The sequence below is a fragment of the Chamaea fasciata genome, unplaced genomic scaffold (genome assembly GCF_029207755.1).
Source record: "Chamaea fasciata isolate MVZ Bird 193981 ecotype frontalis unplaced genomic scaffold, bChaFas1.0.hap1 SCAF_24, whole genome shotgun sequence".
Classification (NCBI taxonomy): Eukaryota; Metazoa; Chordata; class Aves; order Passeriformes; family Sylviidae; genus Chamaea; species Chamaea fasciata.
In genome coordinates, this window is record NW_027094109.1 from 4479035 (window position 1) to 4491954 (window position 12920).

At 52.6% G+C, this 12920-nt stretch overlaps 1 protein-coding gene across 1 annotated transcript in view; it reads right to left on the minus strand.

Moving 5' to 3' along the window:
* GRIK4 (glutamate ionotropic receptor kainate type subunit 4) overlaps positions 1–12920 on the minus strand; it is a 184135-nt gene that overhangs the window by 22043 nt on the left and 149172 nt on the right. The window contains exons 11-12 of the mRNA XM_066203317.1: positions 6932–7039; positions 6101–6304 (exon numbers count right to left, since the gene is read on the minus strand). Coding sequence (XP_066059414.1) covers positions 6101–6304; positions 6932–7039 — 312 coding nt within the window. The remainder of the gene's footprint in view (positions 1–6100; positions 6305–6931; positions 7040–12920) is intronic.

Consider the following 12920-nt stretch of genomic DNA (forward strand, 5'->3'; position numbering starts at 1 on the left):
CATCTCCAGAGGGTTCTGCCACTCCAGCAGGGTGATTTCCTTCTGCTCATTCCCTGCTAACTTTTCAGGACTTTTGCCACATCAGAGGTGCAGAACTTTCTGCAGCAGAGCTCCAGCTCCTCATCACTCTCTCTTCTCTCTGCAGGCTCAGTCATGCAAGTTAAGAGCTGATCTCTGATAGCAGGAAACTTTGATCTGGGAATGGCATGCAAAGAATTCTCTGCCTGAATTTCGTCCATTTCATGCTTTCAGCTCTGCTCCCTGGCAAAACTTCTCGGGATTCACTGAGCTCAGAGGAGCCCTGCAAACCTGAGCTCCCTCCAGCCTCCCCCACCTGAGCACAGGTAGGTGTTGGGATTTTATGGGCTAAGGGATGCCCTGGGGGAGGAGAAATGGGTTTTGCCTTGTGTCCCTGCACTCTGTCCACATCTGAGCTCTGAGGAGAGGAAAAAAACAGGAGGCAAAGGATGGGGAGGAAGAGGGTTTGGTTTTCATCCCTCCAGCACAGTTGCAGCTAGAAATGTCGGCGTGAAATAGGCTTAGAAAAAGACCCAGAGCTTCTTGGGCGTGGAGGCAGCCGCTTCTCTCGACAACACACCGCCTAAACGAGGCCAGACCCTCGCTAGGTGAGAGGAAACCCAGGTGGGCTGGCGTGCCAGACAAAAGCTGCCACCACCACCACCACCCTACCTGGCATTCCCGTGGGCTCTGCCCGCATCAGGGCTCTGCAAAGGACATTAAACACGGGGGCTGAGCCGGGCTCCCGAGGAGGAACAACAATTAAGCATCCTCCGGGAGCAAATTGCAGGGACTGCCAGTCCAGAGGCGGCATCCGCCCCCTCTGACAGGGCTCAGCTCGGTGCTAATGGTGATGAATGGGCCCTGACGTCAGCCCCAGCCCGGAGAGGATCCCAGAGAAGCCTCCCACGGCATGGGATGGAAGAAAGCAGCCGGGAGAACAGCCCAGCCCCGGCCCCACAGAGATCCCCCAGCCCTCTGCCAGGCTGCGGGGACACAGCGCGGGGAGAAGGTGCCAGCAGGGCTGGGGCTGTGTCAAACACCTGGAAAGCAAGGCAGGACACCTCTGGGAGCACAGGGCTGGCATCTTTTCCAGGAGCAGGAGCCCCTGGTTGAGCAGCTCCTTGGATGCCACATCCCCTGGGTGCTTGTGACAGCGGTGTTGTCACCAGCGCTGCCCAAGGAGCTCTGACAGCATGACCAGGGGCAGCAAACCCTTTCTCGACACTGTCCCTGTGCTCAAAAAGCCTCCCAGAAAGGTGAAACAGCTGCTCAAGCTTCAGGAGCCATCTCTGCAGGCCCAGCAGCACCGGCACTGGGTGGCTGCCCCAGTGGAAACCCATCCTGCTCCCTGCAGGATGATCTCCAGAGGTCCTCTGCTATTCCATCCAACTCGCTGATGCTCAGATGCCTGTTCTTGCCTTTAAAGGCAGCACGGTCACTCCAAACAGGTGTTAGGGAGTGGGTTTTTGTTAAGGACAAGTCTGTGCTCTGCCATATCAGAAGTGACAGCCTGCAAACCCCGGAGGCTGCAGCTCTCCCTGCAAGGCACAGTCAGGGTGGGGTGACCGGCACTGAGTGCAGGTGTCAGCCCCGAGTCTGCCCTCGCCCATCTGCCCTCGCCTGGCCTCCGTCTGTGAGTGGGAGGACAAATCCTGTGTCCCCTGCCCGTGGCAAAGCCAGCTGAGGTGAAGCAGCAGGAATGGGGACCCAAAGCACGCAGGGCCAGCAGTGAGACCAGCCCAGCTCACCCCACTCCCTCCCTCCTTTCCCCTTCCTGCCATTCCCCAGCTTCAGAGCAGCTGAGGGGAAAGCAGCACCTGGCCACCAGCAAGGAAAACCAGCACCCCAAAGCTTTAAGGGGGTTTCTGTTCTTGGTGTTGCTGCTCCTGAGGCTGGACAAGATGGATGATTTCATGTCCCTCGCTTCAAAAAGAGCTTTGCTCACCACTGATCCTGGCTGGATTCAAGCCAGGCATGGTGGGACAAGGCTGTGAAAATACATCCCTTGGTTTGTGTCACGCCAGAGAACTCATTTCAGCTCGAGGATGTGCTGGGGAGAGAGAGAAGGGGAAGAGCAGGCACCATCAGGGACTCTGAGCCAGAACTGCACTGCAGCAGCAGGGAGCAGGATGTAATTCTTCCAGCCCAAATGCCCTTTAAGTCTCTGATGCCAGAAAGGAGGAGATGGGAAGATTTGCTGCTCTCCCTTGTTTGTTGGTCTGTGCCAGAGCCAGGCAGGCTGGCAGGGAGAGTGGCTTTACTGCCCTGCTCACTCCAGGCAGGAGCAGGGTGCTCAATCTCCCTGCCCTGCACGCTCAGAGGGACAAATTAGCCCAGGATTTTCTGCCTCTGTGACATCCTTCACTACAGAACGGGCTTGAGGGGCTCTTCATCAGGGACTGGAGTGACGGGACAAGGGGGAGAGGCTTGCAACTGAAAGGGAGATTGGGAAGGAATTCTTCCCTGTGAGGAGCTGGGATGGAATTCCCGGAGAAGCTGAGGCTGCCCCATCCCTGGGAATGTCCATGGCCAGGCTGGATGAGGCTTGGAGCACCCTGGGAGAGTGGAAGGTGTAAAGGGGGTTGAAACGAAATCACCACTGGGTGATTCTGATTCCTTCCAAGTGATTTCTCCTGAGCCAAACCTCCGTGAGCTGATCCCAAACTCAGGATTCCCAAAGATCCCAGTCCCCCTGCTCCTTGCCTCCCAACCTGTTCTGTGAGCAGGTCAAGAAGATTTGTACTGGTGAATTTTATGTTTGTACAGCATCCTGCTCAGTCATATCAGGGCTCACAATTAGGCTCTAATGGAATTCCCAGCGGTTTAAGAATAAATCAATAGCCGGTTAATTTAGAAGCAATAAAATAAAACATTTTCCCCCAAACAGCCCAGAGTTGCTCTGAGGAGATTCTGTGCCACAGAGGGATTACAGGGGAGACGTGGCATGGAGCTGGATAATTCTGTGACCTTTTGGTCCTGCACACTGAGTGTGAGTCAAACCTTATTTTCTGATGGCTGATCAGGATCAAGGGGGAATTATTTTCCTACAATGATATTGTGCTGGACCAAGGCAGAGCTTTCATTTTTAGGAAGGATTTTGGACTTTTATGAGAGGTTTGTGCACCAGCTGATCCCCTTTTTCTCCTAAAGGGGCAGAGTGTCCAGGGGATAAATCCACTGGAAGAGGAATATGTGAACCCAAGACAGGATCTGCTGGATCCCATGGGACAAGGGGCTGGAATCAAGGATAAGCTCCCTTGGGGACTGACTGTCCAGGACGGACAGAAGCCCCTTGGGCTGTGAAATGCCCCCAAAAAACAACATCCCAGGCAGCCCTGAATAAACACAACACCAAGCACACACAGCCCTGCCCTGGCTGACCTGAGCCCAGTCCCTGGGATTGATCAAAAACTCGCTGAAACCATTATAAAAACTCTCAGGGATATAGGGAGAACAAGAGACAAAGCTGTTTTTCTTCCCCAATTTGTGATCCAGCCTCGCAGGCTCTGACAGCTCTGCCCTGCAGAAGCAGAAGTAAAAAAAAAAAATCCTCCTAAATAAGGCTCGAGCTGCAGAAGAAACAAACTGTGTGAAGATAAAGTTAAAACACTCATCACTGGAGAAAAACAACCCTCCAGAAGGTCCCATTTAATGAAGAGACACTGCCAAGGTTAGCAGGCCAAAAGTTTGATGGCTGCTCCCTCCCTTTGATCAGATGCTGCTCTCGGCTCCTTCCCTCTTGCCTCCCCAAAGGAATGTTGCAGGAGTGTAATTGTGTGTGTGTACACACACACACAGAGACACAAAGATGGATAAAAACGGTGCCAATAGCCTGGAGCATTTGCAAACAGCCTCACAGAAGCTCTTTTAAAAGAGCAGATGGAGGTGGGATCTCAGCTGGCGTTGAGAGCGACTGCTCAGGGAAGGGTGACCCAGGAGACAGGGAGAGCTCAGGGGAGTCTCCAGTCTGTTCAGTGCCCTGTCTGTGACCCTCAGAAAAACCAAAATCCCTCCCTCTGTCAGACAAAGACTTGTCCCAGCTGACCTCAAACACTCAGCTGGAATTCCTGGAGTGGGATGAGCGTCACCCTTCACCACGTGGGGAAGAAGCAGAAGGTGCCAGTGGGCTTTTCTAGAGGTCATTAATGACCACAGAATCATGGAAACGACCTCCAAAATCCTCAGGCTCAACTTTCAACCAAATTCCACCGCTCCCAATAAACCACAGAGCGAAGTGATGTTCATTTTCCAGGGAGGAAAGATCTGGCAGGAGCCTCAGATCCCTGCCTGGAGCCACAGGGGATGGATTTGGACCTTTGCTCCTCTGCTCTGCAGAAGGCAAATGACTCAGGGTCTCCCCTCCCACACAGGGGGGGATTATCAGCAATCCACGTCACCATGGATTTGTCACCAGCTGGGAAAGCGGCACTGGGTTCTCCCGGGCACGTCAGTAGTGACAAGGCAGAAATCAGTGAGGAAGTATTGGCTTAAACAGCGTCAATCCCACAGTTAGCTGTGGCTAAGCCTATTTTCCTAAGGATCTCAGAGCATTTTTGGGAGCTCTGTTTAAGCTTCAGGAAGCCTGGGGAGGATCACAGAGGAAAACAAAGAGCAGGGAGGAGGGTCCAGGCTGGCTGAGCCCAGGTGTACACAGAATTATTGTCAGGCCCAGCAAAATAATTCAGTTTTCAGCTTTGCTGCTGGGCAGCAGCTCCACGGAGCAGAGCAGTGAAAAGATCTCAAGCCACGCACTTCAAGGGAATAGGAAATGTTCTTTTCCAAAAGCAACACTGAGTTAAGCAGCTGAACTGAATCTACCAAAACTTTTCGAGGCAGAAATGGGATTCCTTCTCGCTTCCATCCCAGTGTGGTTTTGTAAATTTTTTTCAGCTTCTACCAAGCTCTGCTTCTTCCCGTTGCAATTTTTTTTGTTAATCTTTCCTCTAGGAAAAAAAAATCTATCCTGTAATGAGTTTTTACATGGGATCCCAGAGTCCAAACTTCCTTTCCAGCAAAGTGAGCACCCCTGAGAGCTTCCCATGCCCCTGCTCTTGCTCTGGCTTCTTCCCACACTCTCACACCACCCCAAGAAGCACATTTTCCATCAGGAGAACACATTAAGTGGAAATCCTCGGCTCTAAGCCTCCCAAATGGAATAAAACCCCATCCATCCTCATCATCACAAAGCACCAGGGGCTTCACAGCACCAAACCCAGGGCTTGAGCACATCCAGAGGAGGCAACGAGGCTGGTGAGGGGCTGGGAACACAAACCCTGTGAGGAGCGGCTGAGAGAGCTGGGGTTGTTTAGCCTGGAGAAAAGGAGACTCAGGGGTGACCTGATCACTCTCTACAACTCCCTGAAAGGTGGTTGTAAAGTTGTAGTCTGGCGGGGTTGGTTGTGAGCCTGATATTTTTGGGTCTGAGAGATTTTTAGCCTGCTAGCAGCTGCTGAGTTTTTTCCCAAGGAAAAATTTCTCAAGAAAGCTTCTTCTCAAAACAATCCTGGCAAACAACTCTCCTTTCTCCAAACAATCTTTCTCCAGGTGGTGTTTTGCTGTTTCTCTAGTTTAACCAATGGCATTAGATGGTTTTGTTCCTGTTCACCAATCATGTTAAGCCCGTATCAGAACACCTTATAAAAAGTAATAAGAATTAGACAATAAAGCCATTTTTTCTATGCTCTTTGCCTTCTAAAATATTTGGAGTCTTTCAACTTTCTTTCGTGTCCTACAGCAACAGTTGGTCTCTTTCTCCAGGCAGCAATGGACAGAACGAGAGGACACAGCCTCAAGCTGCACCAAGGGAAATACAGGTTGGATATCAGGAAAAAGCTTTTCATGGAAAGAGTGATAAAATATTGGAATAGGGATAAAGAGGGATAAAGTCTGCCTGGGGAGGTGGTGGAGTCACCATCCCTGGGTGTGTTTAAGGACAGCCTGGATGTGGCACTCAGTGCCAGGGTTTAGTTGAGGTGTCAGGGCCGGGTTGGACTCGATGAACTTGAACATCTTTTCCAACCTGGTGATTCTGTGAATCCCAGCAGAGGTAAGAGTTAAAAAGAGCAGCTGCCCCACTCACCCGAGCTATCAGCTCCCCAACCATCCCTGTCCAGGTGCCGTTGGCCTCGGGCACTCCGTAGACGCCGTCCCCCACCAGGTGGATTTTGTAGTTGAAGCGCAGGATCTCCGCCAGCTCCTTCAGCATGTCCACGCAGAATCCCTCGTAGCGGTCGTTGCCTTCCAGCTCCTGGTGGTTCCACTTCAGCATTAAGTAAGGGTTTTCCTGCAGTGAAACTGGGCAGCTGTCATTCCCATCTTAGCCGAGGTGTCCCACCAGCACGGAGCAGGGAGGGGGTTGGAACCCTGGGCACTGAGAATTCCAGACTTTCTGTGCTCACCGGCACTGACCCCCAAGCAAACACTGCATTTGACCTGAGGCCTTGGAAAAGGCTCCCAAAATGGAGTGACAGCACTGGGGTTGTGGGTGTGGGGTTTGGATAGAAGTGTGGGATATCACAGGGTGGAAAACTTAAGAGTTTAAGGGTTTAGAATACAGCAATATAGATATAAAGCAAGATGGAGGATTTAGGGCATTGGCTGAGTCCTTCTTTTTCACCTTCTCCTTCATGGTCTGGGTGGGCTTTTGTAATTGGGTATAAAAATCCGCATTGCAGCCACGGGTGGTTGGTTATTGGGTTAAAAGTAAAAATAATTTACGTGTCGTTTCATAATTGGACAGTTTGTGCTTAAAAGACCTTGTAGAGAGACAGAGACAGAGCCATTTTTCACTTTGTTAGCCGGAACTCACAACTTGTGAGACTGAACTATAGATAAGAATTAATAAAGAGCTGACCCCACCCCTGAGGGCTGGGCTGGCCCGAGGGGAAGGGTAGGTGCCCCCCTCCCTTACCAGGATGGTGGTGACAATGAGCGTGGTGTTGAACAGGCTGTCCGATATGTTGGAGGAGAAGATCCTGTTGTCCATGCTGAGCCCTTCGGAGACGTGCCAGTGGCCAATCTGGAGAGACAAACAGCACAATAAGGGGATTTATAGGGCGAGTCGCTGTCCATATGGCTGTGGTGAGTGACAACCCTGGAGCTGGCCTGTTTAGGGACGCTCCATTACCTTCACAAGGCACCCCAGAACGGGTCAGCAGAGAGACATTAACCCTCTGTGCACAGCCCCACCTGCTCTGCAGTGCCACCAACCTGGCCCTGTGCTGCCTCCCCACGTGTCCTCCCTGTTGGGGGACAAAGCTGGGAGCTGGGCAGCTCCATGGGAGCCACACAGCCTTGTGTGTTGTCCCCAAATGCCACCAAACGCGCCCATCTTAGCCAGAAATCCCCCATCTGTGGGCTTGGCCCTCCCAGCGTGGTGCTGGGAGCCTCTGCCCTCCACCTTGAGCCAAAGCCACCTTCTCAGTGGTGCTGCTCCACCTTCCAGCTCTTAGCTACCACAATTAAGCACTTCCAAATCCTTTGATTCGGGCTCATCACACCCAAGAGCCCCGCCAACAGCCCAATTTACCCATCCAAGCATCAGCGTGGCTGCAGCAAACCCAAACTCCCAGCAGCAAACCCAAATTCCCAGCGTGGATGGCAGGAGCCAGTCCCCCCGGCGCTCGGGAGGACATCGTGATTCAGCTGTGACACAACTGCCTTCAGCCAGGGGGGAGGAATATTCCACAAAACCTAATTTTAACTTCAAGAGCCTCATCTCCTTCCCTCAGAGCTCTGGGCAGGGAGATCAGCACCTCCAGCAGCTCGTTCAGAGCGTGCAAATTAAACTCTTGCTCTCTCATTGTCCTTAAAAGAGCCTCTGGTTTTCCTCCTCTGCTTTTCCTCGTGGATACAGGGGGGGCTGAGAGAGGCCAGCTCCCTCTGAACCCCTTCCCCTCCTTTTTCTCCTCTGTCCCATCAGGTTCCAGCACTCTGCTGGTGTCCTCTGGCACCTCTGGACTGGGGTGCTGTGGCCCTGAGAGGCAGTGGGTGACCCCAAAGGTGCAGGGAGGGTCTTCAGGGCTCCTCCAGTGCAATTCCATGCCCAGCACCCTCCCGCGACACCGGGACTGAGGCAGGCTCTCCTCCTGCTGTCAGGGTGGGAGGAACTGATCGATTTTCCTTTCTGTCACGGGTTAACCTTGTTATGTCCAAGGAGGGGGAGACAAGGTGGTGTGGAGCCCTGGGATTGACTCTGTGCCTGCTCTCGGCACTGCTTGGCCTCTGGGATGACCAAAGGCTCGAGGACTTGGGGGTGGCTGTGATCTGAGCCCAGCAGAGCCACCCTCACTGACTGAGAAGGGTGTTGAGGGAAGGGCCAGGTCCTTTCTGGGCTCCCTCTGGGTGCTGAGGGAATGAAGAGCCAGGTCCTTTCCTGTCCCAAGTGCTGGTGCAAATACAGCCCAAGTGACCCGACAAAGCACAGTGGGGGTCTGTGAGGAGTCCCAAATCCAGCCTCCCCATCCCAAGGCACAAGGGGCAGTGGGAAGGGCGAGCAGGACAGCTTTGCACTCAGCATCATCAAAGCCCAGCTCCTGCGCAGACACCCCAGCAATCCCACCCCGTGCCTGAGAGCATTGTCCAAACCCTCCTGGAGCTCCGGCAGCCTTGGGGCCATGCCCATTCCTAGTGCAGGGCTCACCTCTGGCAACAACAGCCCCGAACTGGGAGATTGCCCAGATATTTCAGGGGCAGGGAGCCCTTGGAGCACAGCTTTCAGTGGCCAGCACAGGCTCTGAACCCATGCAGGATGAATCCCCCACCTCTGCTCTGATTGCTGAGCAGCAATCGCCTGGCGGAGCGACTCATCACTCACAAACATTGCCTAATTTCTCTTCCCTCCCGGATTCCTCAACCAGAGATTAGTGACAGATTAACTTTAATTTTAACAGCCCTCGCTGTTCTCCAATTTGTCCCTCCCCTGCTGGCATGTGCGGAGACTAATTGCCTCTTCTCCTGACAGTGCTGTGGGTTTGACCTTGCTCTTAAAAGCACCAAGGCCACGCAAATCCCACGTGCTGGGGGCACTTCCCCCCCGTCCTGGCTGGCCCCAGCTCACCCCTGTGCCCCTCAGGGGCTGGCAAAGCTCCTCGTGCTGCTGTTCCTGCAGTGCCAGAGGCTGTCTGGGCCCCTCACACCCCTCTGCTGCAAGATGGATGTCAAGGTGATTTTAATCATCTCTATCTACATATAAAGAGCCTCTGGAAAACAGAAAACATATCCATCTGCAAAGTTGTTTTTTTTTTTTTACAAAACAATCAAATGCTCCACACGGACGTGGATGAGACCATCCTGTTGTTGAGGCTCTGGACAAGGACTTCAGGGGTTTTTAGGACTCAGGGTTTTTAAGCAGGGGATGTGATTGGTCTGTATAAATACTCCAGGTGGAGGAGGTCTGCAGCAAAGAGGTAGAACAGCTTTTCGAAGCTGAAACGATGGCGTTGGCACAAAAATAAACACATACAAACCAGCCAGAAATAAACAGGCTGACAAAGCAGGGGAGAGGTTCCTAATGATCAGAGGAGCTGGAGTAGTGATACTTGTCCTGGAAGGGCAAGGAGGGCAGCACAGCCAGCTGGAGCTCAACACCTTTCTGAGAGGGATTTTGTGACCTGGTGACAGCCCAGGGCCTGGGTGGAGAAAGTTCCCTCCATGTCCTCAGGGGATGTGTGACCCGCAGGGCATCATCTCTGCACCCCTCCGAGCCCCGAGGAGATCCAGCCCTGCCTGCAACACCCGCAGCTCTGCAAACACAAACTGTGAAACTCAGAGTGTGAACCAGCCCCAAGAGCCCGGAAGGAGCAGGGAAGTGGCACTGCTCGCTGCTCGTGCCGCTGCTCTCTCCACACAGGCAGATGAGGTGCCTCGATTTAGCTGCTCTGAAAAAGGCGTGATTTGGGTTGGTGGCACAGAAAGATTCCTCGTCTCTGTAGAGAATCCCCACGTGGAGCATTCCTGGCTCACTCCCTCCACCCTGTGAGCAGAGGCTTTGAGGCTCCTCACGGAGTGAGGTGATGCGATACCTCTCAAGGTAATGATTTTAGTGAAATCTTCTGCTTATTCTTCTCTATTTCTTATATTTCTGTATTCCGCTTGTTTTCTGTAAGCACAGAGATGACAGGGCAAGACTTCTCCACGAGTTTCAGAGGCACCACAGGTATTTACCAGCCCCATTCCCAGCTTCAAATTAAGGTCAAGCCAGCCCTGAATCCCGATCTTGGAACAGGCAAACAACAACAGGCACCTTCTGGGCTGTGATTAGAAGTGCTGCCCCTCAGCCTGCAGCCATCATCTCCCTCTCTGCTGTCCCCAGGAAAAGGAGTGCACAGTGCAATCAAGGTGCCCCGAGGAGAGGGAATCTGGGAGAGGCAGGGGAGGGGGAAAAAGGAATCAAACAAACAAATGAAGGAAATCCCTCTGAGGACACTGCCGTGGGGTTGGATTCCTGAGTGACGCCGCTGATGGCGGCACAGCAAGGAGGCAAAAGTTCCCCCACTGAAATTAGCGCGGAAAGAACTATGAAACCAAAGAACCACACACACAGAGCTCACCCCTGAGGCCACCAGCGTCCCCCAGATGTCCCCTCGTCCCCAAATGTCCCCTCTGGACCACATGACTGACACTTGGCACAGCCCAGGCAGGGCTGTGGTGGCACACACTGAGTTTGTCAGGTCCTGGGGACAGAAGTCATGGAGCTCTTGGCAGAACCTGTCCCTGGGCTGTTCCTGGGGTAGCAGCTGAAGAGGAACCGGTCCCACCGAGGCTGATTAGCTGCTGCTAAATTAAAAAGGCCTGATGTGGCCGGGACTTCGGAGGGTCCCAGAGCTATCGGCGGGGAACTCATCTGTATCTCATCAACAGCCCAATTAACAGCCTCAACTCTTGCACTGCTCCATCTCAGGACACCAGCAGGGCCTGTGGTTATGTGCAGACTGATGGGCCTCACTTAGGCTGGGGAGAGCTGGGCTCAGGGTCTGCAGCTTCCCCCTTCCCTTCCCTAAATCACAGCCCCTCCTCACTCCCTTCCCCCAAAGTGAAGTTCCCAAACTCCAGCTCGTGATTTCCAGCAAATCAGTCTGCTGGAACTCCGCAGTGTTTTTTAGAGGGGCAAAGAAAGGAGGAGGGGAGAAAAATAAAAAAGATGACATTTACCAAAGCCAGCCCTTGTCAGATCTATAGATCACCAGCACATTAATGAGCCTGTGCTTTATCGAGCATCCTGTGAGCAGACAGAGCCGCTCTCATATGGCTGTGGAAAAAATTCCTCTGGTTAAGCTAAATCAGGAAAAGACACGTTTGGTGCGTTACATAAATGCATTAAAAATTGGATGTCAAAAAGCCCTGCCTCTCCTTGCCCAAAAGCAGCAGCAAGTTAGAGAATCTAAGTGTCTCTAATTTGCTTGCTGGCTGGATCAGCCTCAAAATTCGGTGAACTCTCCATCAAAGCTGATGAGCTGGAAGTCCCTGTGGCTTCACTGGATGGAAGGAGAGAGAGGAGGAGAGGGAAAGAGAGGAAGAGAGGAATGGGCAGAGTTCAAACGAGCTTGGTTTAAAACTAAGCAGGGAATAGAAGCGTTTCAAACAAATCAGTTAATACAACCCTTGGGAGCAAGATTGTCTCCAGGATGTGAATGCCTGTTCCTTACCCTGTTTCTTTAATTAAAGTATTTCTAATGATTTATTTAGTCATCTTCATCAAAAGAAGCCAGGCTGGCAACAAGAAAATAACCATTTATGGCACAGCAGAGCTGCCTTTGGCTTCCCTTTGAGGGGAGGCAGGTCGGGCAGGAGCCTGACAGGTCTCACGGCTCTCTGGGGATGCTCTTCCCAGTCAAACACATCTCAACAAACTCCTTTAGGCTGGGAGGGGCCCTGACGCCCCTCTGGGCACTACTGTGGATCAGGAAAGCTCCCTGAGAAAGGGAGAGAAGGCAGAAAAGCTGCCACAGGAGCAGTTTAATGAAAATCAGCTCTTTCCTGGTGGGTTTGTGACAGGCAGGGCTCGCAGCCACCCCCAAGGGACTGCCCTGTCCTTCCAGCAATTTCTTCCCTGTGGCTGGAAGCGTTTCATCCCCCCTGCAGCCTGATGGGGAACTTGGAAAGCTTGATCCCGGTGCAGCTTTCCTGGGCAGCTCACAGACACAAAGCTCCTTTTTCACCCAGCTGTTACAACAGGTCAGCAAAGGTTTCCTCCCGTCACACCAGGTTTCTGGGGAAGAGATGAGACTTCAGTCTCAGGGCAGATCAGGCTGCAGTCACAGCTCCCCGTGGAGCTCTGGGAGAAGCTCTGCTCCGAGAGGACCTGTGAGTTTAACGTGAAGCCCCTGCCACATTCAAACGCATCAAAACCAAAGCTGTCACGGGGAGCTTCGCAGCATCTCCTTCCTGAATCCAGCTGAATTTGTGCTCCTATTAATGCAGATGGGCTTGGATCTGTCACTTCTGTTCAGAGGGTGATGGGTTTGGGAGAGGATTAAAAGGGCATTGATGCTGCGAGAGATCTCTGTGGGGAAAATGCCATCCCGATGCCCCCTGCTCGCTCAGAGAAAGGCAGCATCAAAGCCAAGCTGTCACTTGACAGGTAAGAACTGGCAGGTAACATCCTTGCCAAGGCTGAAATTCACTGCTGCCAGGCCAGGAGAGGGTTCCTGGTGCCAAAACGCTCTGTTGGTGAGGGTAGGATACAATAGCTTTTGTTCTCTGCCAGCATCGAGAAGTGGCAATCTCTGAGAAAAAGGGCAGCAGGGAAACAAGACAGATGAAACTCTTTTTTTTTTTTCTCCTGGATAAGGTTTGGATTTACCAGCAAATTCCTGGGATTTGTGTCATGTAATCTCACCAGTCTGCTATCCTCGACTTCAGCTCAAGCCAGAAAATATGGCTCGGGCAGGAAGTGTGAG